We start from the raw sequence: 13,150 nt of genomic DNA, 5'->3' as shown, positions 1-13,150 counted from the left end.
AGGTGAGGTGGTGAGAAACTTCTGCTTCAGCTAGTGACAGACCAGTGATCTCACTAAGAACTAAAAAAGGAAAGCTTGGGGGGGGGGGGGGGGGAGGGAGGGGGGGGGGGGGGGGGGGAGAGAGATGGGGAAGGAATCAGAATTCATCCTTTTAAAGACAGCAGAGAGCTCCTGAGGTAATGAGAACAGAAGGAGCTAAGAACCCAGGGAGGGAACTTTGGAGAAGAAGCTGATTTCTATAGCTGCTTTCACCCTGGGGTGTTAGCTGATTCAGCAGAAATCAGCAGCTGGCAGGAGGCTGGGATTAGCATTGGCAGGTAAAGACACCGATCCACAACATGTGTGTAATTTTCACAGGCATCTTCTCGAGGAAGATAACATCCCTAGAGCAGTAGGGTGGGTGGGTGTGTTGGTGTGTGTGTTGGTGCAGATGGAGGTGTCCAGAAATCTGATGTTAATTTTTTAAAGCACCCCATGGTAGCTCTGAAACAAAACAGACCGTACACATTATGTACAAATATCCGGTATTTTTCTCCGTGAAAAGATGTTATAAAATTTATGTTTTGGGTAGACTATGATCACCTAATACTTCTCATACCAACTTATACCTGATTTCCCATACCATTGCCTAGAGTAAATGTCTGTATTATACCTTTTATTATACAACTAAGCACAATCTGCCATACATAAAAACAATGCTCTAAAATTAAACTGAAAAAGTATTTTAAATATGGCACCATAAAAGTAGTGATAATGACATCAAAAGGTGACTCTAGTTGCCTTTCAAATGGTGACACATAGAAGAAATATTTCAATCTTAAGAAAAACTAAAACTAAAAATAATGCATTATAACAACCATCTATAAACATTTTGATAAGAAAACTAGGCATTTCATATCAAGAATAAGAGAAATCTTCTTATATATAGCCATTTAAGCCTAGAGGCAAATCATATTAAATGAAATTAGTTTGTACAGAGTAAGTACTCTGTGTAATAACTGTTTCACTAAACAAAATCTTGATCACGTTTAATAATTTTAAAATGTATGTAAGTGGTAATACCCAGAATTCCATTAAAATTATATGGGTAACCACTTTTGTTTTAAGTAAGATAAGTTAAAACACTTACCTGAGTTTCATACAAGTGGGCAATGTGAAATTGAACTGCAAAGATAATGGAAAATAGAAATCAATACACAAGTGTTTGGGATAAATTAAGTAAGAATATAAAATGTAAAACATAAGCATGGTCTACACTATATAGACTTAATAATGGAGCATAACTTTTACTTTTAATAAAATAGAATATAAAAACAAATACATACAACCATAATAAACCACATGTATTCACTGTTGGTCATTTATCAAATTTTGTCAAAGTAATTATTAAAATATTGAAATCTACAGCAAGTGAGTATTACTTCTTTAATTTTTTTTCAATTACAGTTTATATTCAGTATTATTTTGTATTAGTTTCAGTGAGTATATTTCTTACAAAGTTCAAAATGGCCACATTAAACAAATAAAGAAAACTTTTTATAATCGTATACATTTCAAAAAATGGTATTTAAAAACTGAGTTGTAGGTGAAAAATATAGTCACTATTTGTAAAAAACATATTAAAACAGAAAAAAGCCTATAGTATTTTTCTTATACCATATTTCATATCAGCAACATTGATAAAGAAGTCATAGACCCAGGCTCACACTGGTAATAACACAGAAAATGAAAGTAGTTGTTGCATTTCTCTATCGGTTCTTCAGGATTTTTTTTAAAGTCAAACCACTTGGAAGGCAAGAATAATAGTCACAAGATTAACAAGTATGTCTTGAAAAATCAAATAAAAATATATGTCATCTTTTATTTTCAGCTCTTCCTGATAGTGCATCACCAGAGTATGAACGATCCAATGAAAGCAACAATGAATCAGGAATCAAAACTGGATTCTAGCTACTTTTATACTCATTTTCATTATTTAAAGACAGTGGTCTATCTATCTGAATTTCATAGCTGGATTTCAAGGAGTCTGGAAGCCTTTCAAAATTATATGCAGAATATGTACGTGGATCTTTACAAACAAGGTCCACAGCTATCATCAATTTCTTATTGGAGAGTGCACCATGAACTGATTCCTGTAACTTTAAGATTCACCTGGAAGGCTTGTGAAAAATAGAGATTCCCAAGATTATAATTCAGTGAGCCTGGGCAAGGCCTGGAAAGCTGCCTTTTTATTCAGTTCTGCAAGGGCTCCTGATCCCTATTCCCTTGACCACCTATGACTTGAAAACAGCTAATCTAAAAAACCACGAAGATCAAAACAAACAAAATAGATCATGATCTTTAAAAATACCACTTTTGGGCCAAAAGTAAAGAACTACACAACTCCATAAACAATAATTAAATAATAATACCACATGTTAACTAATCAGAGATGAGGCAAAATAAAAGATGAAAATCAGTTTTGTGAAAAGCATACAAAAATAATAAAGAAAAGTTCACATATGTAAATATCTTATTCCCCACTCCCCTTTTCCAATACAGCTCTCCTTGAGTTCCAGTCCACATCTCACCTGACTGCATCATTGGAGGGAGACTGGGTTACAGGTTAAGGGAATGTGGAAGAAATGAAAATCTATGCCCACTTCCCCCAATCTTCTTACTCCTCTAATAGAGGTAACAAGGAAGAAAAGATCAGCAGCCAGCTGGCACACATACTACCATCCCAAACTTCCACCAGGCTCACTCCTAGGCCTTATGTCAAAGGCTTCCCTCTATCCCATGAGTTACTAAATCCAGTGTTATCTTTTGTAGTGTGACAACCACCATGTATTTAAATTGTTAAAAGCCTTCTTCAAAGTACAGCATAAGCATAGACCTAAGAAAAAGCTCCACTTGGCAAGTCTCAATAGCAATAGAAATTTTGAACAAATATTGCCATAAAAGTTTCTGAAATTAAACTTTATTCAGAAATTAATACATTAGTTTTAGAATTAACAACATTTTTAAAATCTCAAACAATTTTATCCCGAGGGGCAATCATATAATGAAAAGTCTCACATCATTACAATTCTACTTTTCAAAACACTAACTGTAGTTAACCTCTCAAATAGCTCTAGAAACAAGTGTATCTACTTAGTTTTTAATTGTATAAATGAATTGTGCCATAAAATACAAATCTCTCATACAGACTTTTTAAAAAGCTCACTTTACTATTATCTTCTGGTCTTTCAGTATCATGAGGTAACATGAAGAGTTCAAGGTATGTGGCATATACAATAGGTAAAGACATAAAAAATGAAGAGAAATAAGTTTTACAAAGGCAAAGAGCCTGGTGTTGAAACAGTAATAACGTCTGGCTCAAGGTAGGTAGCCTACATTGCTCTGTGAGACATCAGCCACTAATGCAGTTATCAAGTAATCATGAAGACTGTCTAAAATAATCTACCTAAATCAACTGAACTATAATGTCTTTAAATAAAGCACATGCCCTTCCATTAGAATGACCAACCTTTTAGCACTCAAAGTCCTGAATCCAAGGAAACTCCCTGAGCAAAAGAGGATGTTGGTCCCCTCCCACCTACTCCCCTTTTCAATAACCAACAGACAAAGAGGCACAGTAAACTCAAAGATGTATTCATGATGGTTCAAACTGTCCTCTGCAAACCTGACAGGAAAGGTTTCTGTCCTGTGATATTCACTCTACATAGGTGTCCTCCACTCAGGAACAATGATCTATAAGTGAGATTTTACCTCAACAGAGAAATGAGGATTTACCAAAATATTTAGTTTCACATTTATGAGAAAGGCCTCAAAAGTTATTTAAACTGACATATAGGTATGAAACTTGGCTTTAACACGTTAAGCGCCCAGCCCGTTTTGTCTTCCGGACGGAAAGTATAGTGTCAGTCACCGGTGACTGACATGGGGTTTAACGTGTTAAGGCACTATATATAAAAAATTAAATGAAAATCAGCTGTTTTCTTATTTCCATAAATTAGATGATTTATATAACCTGCGTATATATTTATGGAAAAAGTATAAATTAACACCTTATAAATTAATATACCTATGAGTTTAAATTCTTTTTCTAATCTAACCCCATCTTAGAAACTAAAATATTCCTGTGATTGTTACCTGCCCATAATTTATTCTGCAAATACACTGATCAGTACAAAATTCTGAGTTTCATTTAAAGAAATGAGAAATGTTTTCTCAAAAAATTGCCTCTTAGAGAAGTATGAGATAATTGGTCTGGTTTAAACTTACTCCTTCTTAAGCATTTTTAACACTGATACTATTTTTTACTTAACACCTTTCTATATAGTTAAAAAACAGTCACTGCCGAAACCGGTTTGGCTCAGTGGATAGAGCGTCGGCCTACGGACTGAAGGGTCCCAGGTTCGATTCCGGTCAAGGGCATGTACCTTGGTTGCGCGCACATCCCCAGTGGGAGATGTGCAGGAGGCAGCTGATCAATGTTTCTCTCTCATCGATGTTTCTAACTCTCTATCTCTCTCCCTTCCTCTCTGTAAGAAATCAATAAAATATATTTTAAAAAAAAAAAAAAAAACAGTCACGTATAGCAAAATACAGACTGAACTTTCCAAAATCTAGAGTCCTTTAATTGATCTTAAATTTTCATTAAGAATGTTTGGTTTTTTATATATTCTAATTAAAATTTTATATTTCAAGTAAGGAAGTTTTAAAGAAAGCCAGCTTGGACCCAAATGAATATTCTTAAAACTTTTATTGGCTACTTTACAGTACACTAAATAAACATGACAACATATACTTATTGATAAACACATCATAATCAACCCAATCTGCTTTTGGAAGGAAACCTACACAGAAGCAGAAAATAACTGAAGAAAACCACTATATCAGAACATGCTTCATACATATATTCTTTTTGAATTAATTGAAAAATGTCATCTCCAACTTTATATATGATGTGTAAAAATATAATAAAAAGTCCAAGTATAGCTTCATAATTACCAGTAATTTGGGAGTCACTGAGCTACCACATGTGAATCATTGTATACTCATTTTTCTTAAAAAAACTGGCAAGTCCTGTTATTAATCCCCCATATTACCTACAATATAATTAATACATAAATAACCAATCTTGCTTATTGGTGCAGGTAATTTTCATTCAACCCCTCAGTTTACTGGTATATCTATTTTAGACATTGGCTGTTCATAATAACTGGTCTGACATGTTCCATCTGTACAAGTAGCCATGGCAACCAATACAGTTAGCTTCAACAATTCTAGAAGAAAAAAAATCGCACAGGATTTATCACTATCATCATTATTATCACTACCACTACTATTTGCCATGAAGTGATTTGAATATATGTAGAAAACTATGACAATTAATACTTACTTTCAGCATTCGACAAAGTGCAGGGATTACAGTCAACCAAAGCTAACTGCAAATGCTGTAAGAAGAAAGTGAGAAAATTAATGCACTAAATTCAGTCATATAAATATGTCTTAAAATAATTTTCAGGTATGTAAGGTCTAACATAATAACAGAACTATACTATGCAAATAAACCATACTAGACAACCAACTAGAATTACTCTGAACATTTACTGATGGCAACAGACAGGTTGTGGAGAATGGAAAACCTGGGAAAGAATTAACTTTATCAAATTACCCTATGCATATTTTTGTTTATATGGAAAAAGCTTTGGAATTTTTAGTCTTCAAATAAATAAAAAGTATCCTCTATAATAATAAAAGCATAATCTGCTAATTAGACTGGATGGCTGGATGACCTTCTGGACAAAGCTGGAGTTGCAAGGGCCGAGGCAAGCTGCCGCAGCTGCGAGGGCCAGGCCCCTTGCACAAATTTCGTGCATCGGGCCTCTAGTATATAATAAAATGGTAATATGCAAATTGACCCTAACGATGGAACAACCAGGAACGACCAGTCACTATGACATGCACTGACCACCAGGGGCCAGGTGCTCCCGGGCTGCCAGAGGGATGTCTGACTGCCAGCTTAGGCCCAATCCACCCAGGGAGTGGGCCTAAGCCGTCAGTCAGACATCCCCCGGGGGGTCCCGGACTGTGAGAGGGTGCAGGCCAGGCTGAGGAACAACCCCCAACCCCAAGTGCACCAATTCGTGCACCAGGGCTCTAGTTAGTTATAAAATAGTTTAATCAGAACACATCACTATTTTTAAAATTGAAAATAAAGGTCAATGGCATTAATGTCAGAACATCACTGCTTATCTCAAAATGAGATGTGAACATTAGAAACAAAAAAAATTACTATGAGAATTATCATAAAGGGTGAAACTATCTGCCCTTACTGAATCTTCAATAATCACTATACTTAGTGCCTTTGAAATACTACAAAGAATGCACAGGCTATAAATAGTCTGTGTTCAAGTTCATTTATGACATATAATTACCCTTTTAGAATGTGCTATCATATGTGTAATAGTTATAACATCCACTTATAATGTCATATAAGTGTGCCCAAAAAAATACATGTTAAATTCAATGTATAACACTAAGTCTTAAGAACACAAATCATAATAAAAAACACTGGGTAACATCTAGTTTGTCAACATTAAGCCTAGTATGTAAACTAAGAGAACACAAACAAGTACTAGAATTGGTATGAAATCTTTAAGATAAAAAACTTAAAAATCTTTTAACCTCTAAAAATATTTTCACAGATGTATATTCAAATTTTTAGCATTTAAAGAAATCAACAGCCAATATACAAATCACTTTTAAAAAATTGACCACAATAAGCTCATTCCTATCTACTGCTGGGCAAACTGAAATGCATAATGACAATTTCTAGATGTAAGTTCATCTTTCTTTATCAAGAGAAATAATCATCAGCAAGTTTTCAGTACTATTTTTCAACACAGAATCAACAAAACGGCACTTGGTCAACTAGATCCCTCAGTTAACAAAAATAAACAAATATCAGCTATGCAGTGTTACAAGGAAAGAAAGATTAGAAGGCATCACTTGGTATGAACATAGTAATCATATTAATTCACGAATGTCTGTTATTTGCATGCATAATTAGGCTAACCTATATTTACAGTACTCTTACTATTTAAGGGTTGTAATATTTTGAATGGGCAAACTACCAACAAAATGACTAAGACCCTTAAATATTTAATTATGTAATCAATAAATATTTATCAAGACCTATAATGCCCTTAGAACAATGCAGAAACTAGGGATACAATGATGAACAAAACAAAAGTAAAAAATTATTTGCCATGGTTGACAGAATGAAAAAAAAAAACATCCAACACCTGAACACCCTGAGAACTGCTTTTATTTTCCCTTGGCCTACTAAGCAGATTGTATGTCCTCAAACATCCCTTGAGTGTGCTACCATGGCAATATAAAACAGACTTTTAAAAAGTGAGTACTATGAAAGCAACGCATGCTTTATAGCCAACTGCTCTCCTCGAGACGAAAAGAGCAGCACAGCAGCCACACTTTTAGATTCTACTGCATTTCTAAATCTAATCTATCCTGCCAGCACAAATTAATATTTAGATAACACAGACCTCTCCTAACTGAGCCATCAAAGTACATAAACAGACCTGCAAAGAAACAGCCTTCAAGATGGCAGTATTTTAGTTTTATTATTACACTGAAATCCCACAAAGAGCAGAGAGATGCATAATTCAAATTGCCCAGCCTACATTTCATCTATCAATGCTCAATGAAACCAGGCAGAAATGGTTCTTGGCCATGTTTTATATAATCCTTAATCAACCTTAAAAGCAGCAATGAAGTCACTGAAGCACTATCTGAAACCCACAATTATTATGAAACACTAAACATTTCCAAATAGCAACAATATAGAAAAATTACCGGGCAAGAGCACATATTCAAAAACATGCATGTGAGAATGAAAAAACTTAAAGAATTACAAAGTTGAAGAAACTAAGCAGCCACACAAAACCACATAAAGAAAAACACTGATACACCTTTCAGTAAACTAAAGGGAGATGAACTGGGGATGACATGACCTCACAGTTTCACTTCTGGTATCAAAACCAGATGCAAAATAGATATACCTATTAACATATAAATCAGCAAAAATGACTTCCAATTCTCAAGCCTAAAAATGTCATGGTAAAATATCCAGCACCCAACAGAAGCAGCTAGAAAGTACAAGATGGGGCAAAAGTAGAACTACAGTTGTGAGTGCGCGAAAGTTTATTCTTGTATTGATTAAGTATTATATTATTTCCCACAGAACGAACTGGAAACCTACTTTTGCCATACCTGTACATGCATCTCATACCGAAATACTGCGGTACTGAAACTGATTACTGCTGTGTGGAAGTTATCATGCAGTAGAGGCTTTTGCATTTCAGACTATATACAAACCTCAAGGCAGAGAGCATTCTACAGAAAATTAATTTCCAAGCCAAGAAGATTTACCTGAGACTTTTTTAAATGCTGCAGTTATTTTCTTTTTATAGAGCACTTCTGGTCCAATTTAACACAAGGTTCGATTCATTACAATTTCTGTTGACATCTTTATTACCAAAGTCACCTTTTGTTTTAAAAGCTTTTGACTTGCGCAATATTTCATAATAACTTTATAGTATTTTGTTTTATATAAACTGAGGAAGTTGATTTCTATCTGGAGGAAGGATATCTATATTCATGTAATTAACACATAAAACTAGTTTCAAGACTTCATTTTCCTTTAAATTATTTTACTTCTAGCTGTATAGTCTGTGATTATATCATGAATCTTTTCAATTGTAGAACCCTTCAACTGTATTCCCAATCCTACAGACAAGCAATGAGATAGCTTTTCGTAACTGACAAAGTATGTATCAAGGTATAAATAATTAATTTGGAGCACTGTTTGGATTCCAGATCTAATCTTGGATGTTCTGATTCAGTGGGTTGAGGGTGACACCCTGTGAACCACATAAAAGCTTCTAACAAATTATTCCAATGCTCAGTCAGGGTTAAACGCCACTATCTTAAAGTTTTTAAGTCATGTGCTTGCCCCCAAAAACCTTACTTTAGAGTACCTAGCAAGGTGTGTATAGGTGATAACACTGTCTCTACTCATTCAATTATGGCAGACACAGCCTTTTGGGAATAAAAGGTTGGCAACCAGCTTTTACTCTATAAGACAGGCACTCTGCTAAGGCTATGCATACATAACTAAACACAAGGCGCACTGAAACTGGTATTGTAACAGAAGTTTAACAGACAATTCCATAATGGAATCCAAAAGATACAGATGAGAGAAGAAAGAAAGAGGTATTTCTGGCTTAGGAAACAATTTGTTTTTATTCCACTCCAACGAAACAAGTTTTTGTGGACCATTTAAGTAAGAGAAGGGAAGGTGTGTCAGGTACTCTTTCAAGTCAAAGGCAAATTATTTTCCTTAATCATTGTTACAGATCGCCACAGTTCTAAAATATTAAAGGTGGTAATCATGCTGAAATATATAAATGCACCAAATCAACACATTGTACACATTAATCTTACACAATGTTATGTGTCAATTTTATGTCAATAAGAAATTTTTAAAAGACTAGAATTTTCAAAATACCAGCTGGACGCGTTAAGCTATCATGAAAGAAATAGGACAGAAGTAGGTATCTATATCTATATAAAAGTCTAAGTGACCATTACGACCAACCAGTAGCTATGACACGCACTAACAACCAGGGGGAAGATGCTCAATGCAGGAGCTGCCCCCGGGTGGTCAGTGCACTCCCACAGTCAACCAACCTCCTGTGGCCAGCCAACCTCCCACGGTCCCGCCCGATAGGGGACTGGGCGAGACGGCCCTGATAGGCAGAGAGGGACCCCACCCGTGCACGAATTTGTGCATGGGACCTCTAGTGGAATAATAATAGCAAATTTCATTTATCTTCAGACAACTAAACTAAAAAAAATATGCTGTTAAAGCTTCAACAAAAGAAATATGACAGATATTTTGGAAACCTAAGACATCGTTAAAATTAATTTAATAACTAACATCAAATTCTCAGTAAGTTTTGTATAATACAGTTCACAGTATCCTAATTAAATGAAACAAATGACTTCTGCATTCTACAGTAAATAAAAGACAGGAGGCATTTCAGATTCAAAAGTGTTTTCTAAGAGGAAGTATATATCATCATGCCTTTATTTACCGTTCTGCCTTATTATCTTAGCATAAAAAAAAAATCACTATAAAACTCCTGAATCTGTATTGGGTATAAGATCAAACAAGACAACTGGAAATGAAGTAGTTCTTGAAGAAGAGTAAGGTAGACAGAAAGAATGTGGAAATGCTTTTTCACTCAGAAGTTTCATGTCATGTGTAACAGTAGAGGGGAGACAAGCTGAAATGAATTGTGCTGTCAGTTTGTAAAGGAAAAACACCTGTTAAGAGATAATAAAAGTAGCTCCTTTTTCTGCCAACCGTGTCCGTCCCCCCACCATATTTCCAGCCCATCCTAGAAGAGCCATTTTATAGTCTCTTCCATTTATCTATTCATTCAAGAAACACTAAGAACCTGGTAAAATGTCAGGCTAACACACATCTCACTTGAGTTCAACTCATTTCCTTCTATAATTCTTACCTTCTTACCCCTTCCATAGAAACCCCTTCAATCATCACATCATCTTCAAATACCAAATTATAAGGGAACTTATACTGGTATCCCCATCAACTTTCCACAGGTTCCCTTAAAAAAGCCACCTTTTTACCTTTAAAAATCCAAAAAAGTTCTAATGTTGACACATTTCAGGGAAACTTAAATATTAAGAAAAATTTCTATATGATCTTCCATTAAATTAAATAATATGGATTTAGTACATGTTATTTTGCATTTATTAGCTTCACAGGAAGAAAATAATTTTAAGCCTGCCAGGATGTGAAAATTAGAGGCATTATATAAAACTATTTGTCAATATTAGTATACTTTTATTGAAGTAATAATAGTACACTGCCTCAAATACATAATGAATGTAAGTAATTATCATTACTATCATTAAAAAGTAATGAAATAAAATCTGAATTATATGGTATTAAACAGGCAACCAAACCCACTTGGGGGGATATTACCTGAAAAAGAGAAGAAAAATAACAAAATATCATGTAGAAATGTCACCCTGAAATGGCCTCTGATTCAGATAGTATAAAACTAATTAAATTAAGAATTGGTACCTCCACCACTCACTAATCATGTGAAATCGATACTGGCCAATATAATGGCAAAATAACACCATAGGATTAAAAAGTAAGCTGGGCACTAACTTCACATTTCTGAGGATGGGATGAGTGACAAAAATACAAGTATTAAATTCTAGGACAAGAAAATGGATTTCGGAAACAATATCTATACTGGCCCCAAATGAGGGGAATTTGCAGGGTGGGTACAGTTATTCCAGTTCTACAGACACAAGGAGGATCAGAAGAGTTAAGCATCTTGCCCAAGGTCACACAATTAGTGATGTGGCAGGGTCAAATTTTAAAACTAAATTTGCTTGCTCTGAAAGCTGTTTACACAGTACCAAAAACAGAACGAATCTGTTTCAGAAATACATTTTGGGAGAAAAGTTATTACCAGAGAGAGAAATAAAACAGGAGGCCCTGGAATGCATTTCATGTGTGGGTGAAAAGAAGGAATCTATTATGAAAATAAACTGTACTTGATTTAAATATTTTACCATCTAAAACGTATTGTATATGCAATATCCCTCCTTCAGGCACAGGAAAAAGAAATGAGGTAGAGAAGACCTAATCTGTAACGCACAAGTTGTTCACACCATCCCCACACCAAAATACTCTTTACCCACCCTTTACTCCTCCATTAGATAGGAACAATGTATTTAGGAAATTGAGAGCCCTGCTCAAACACTGGGTATAACTGATCGAAGAGTAACCATCTATAATAAAAACAGCGTAATGTGCTAATTAGACCAGACATCCTTCCGGACGACCTTGCAGATGAAGCCAGGGCTGCGAGGGAAGCCTGGGTCCCGGGTGCCTGCAGGCGGACAGAGGGAAACCTGGGTCCTGGGTGCCGGAGGGAAGCCGGTGTTGGCAGCCGGGGGAAGGAAGGCCTACTCTTGCACGAATTTTGTGCATCGGGCCTCTAGTATCTTTAATAAGGAATCAAATGAGAATGGCCACGTGGCTTATTTCTGGCCAATGAGATACAAAGTAAAGTATTCTTCAATGAGGAAAAAAGGGGGGACATCTGTAATACTTTCAACAATAAAGATAAAAACAAGAGTCCATCAAGAAAAGCATATCTGAAGGATGTTTATATTTTTTTTAAAAAGTGCCCAACCAGTGTGGCTCAGTGGTATCGACTCATACACCAAGAAGTCACTGGTTTGATTCCCGGTCAGGACACATGCCCGGGTTGCGGGCTCAATCCCCAGTAGGGGTGTGCAGGAGGTAGTCGATCGATGTTTCTACCTCTCCCTCTCCCTTCCTTTCTCTGAAATCAATAAAAATATCTTTTTTTGTAAAATTATTTTGAGGAGATCTTTTGAAGTCAGGATCTTTCTCCTCTATAAAATGATTATCAGATATTTATTGAGCACTTATAACATGCCAGTACTACACTAAGCACCTATGCCACTACTGTATAATATCTTCCTGTATGAAACATGAAAAAGGAATAATCTCCCTTTCATTGTACCTGGTATGTAGCCTTAAGAATAAGCCAACATAGAACAGAAGAAAATGAATCCTTGATAAAACCTTGTATCAGTTCTATCAACCAATTCTGAAGGACGGACTTCACATTATAGGAACTACTTTTTGTTATTTTAACCAGCTTGAGTTGGAGTTTCTGAGGTTGCAGCCCAAGCTATCTAATAACAATACTTTGTGCTAGAAAACAGTTTCATATAGTGGGAAAGTCATCAGAGGTTCCACATCTATTCATATAGCTAGTCTTTAGGAAAACTGAAAGTCACCTAAGGGGAGAGGGACATGCCATTCCTTCTGATTCCTACCTTCATCTACACTAAAAGCTAAGCTCTTATAGTAATATATGGAAATAACACCTTCTCAACTAAAAATGTTGATGACTAAAATTCTACTGAAAACAGAAAAGGAATACTGGAGAGAGAAGCCTTAAAAAGCTAATGTCAAAAAAAGAAGTGTGTGTGT

At 35.4% G+C, this 13,150-nt stretch overlaps 1 protein-coding gene across 16 annotated transcripts in view; it reads right to left on the bottom strand.

The window, feature by feature from the left end:
* Nucleotides 1-13,150, bottom strand: part of KDM6A (lysine (K)-specific demethylase 6A) — a 103,300-nt gene that overhangs the window by 66,286 nt on the left and 23,864 nt on the right. For all 16 annotated transcript variants that reach the window (XM_014544035.1, XM_014544039.1, XM_014544043.1 and 13 more), the window contains 2 exons: nucleotides 5,387-5,441; nucleotides 1,130-1,164 (listed from right to left, as the gene is read on the bottom strand). In XM_014544035.1, the coding sequence (XP_014399521.1) occupies nucleotides 1,130-1,164; nucleotides 5,387-5,441 (90 nt within the window). The remainder of the gene's footprint in view (nucleotides 1-1,129; nucleotides 1,165-5,386; nucleotides 5,442-13,150) is intronic.

The sequence above is a fragment of the Myotis brandtii genome, unplaced genomic scaffold (assembly GCF_000412655.1).
Source record: "Myotis brandtii unplaced genomic scaffold, ASM41265v1 scaffold349, whole genome shotgun sequence".
NCBI lineage: Eukaryota > Metazoa > Chordata > Mammalia > Chiroptera > Vespertilionidae > Myotis > Myotis brandtii.
Note: the sequence above shows the minus strand (reverse complement) of the source record. Positions and strands in the feature narration are given on the sequence as shown.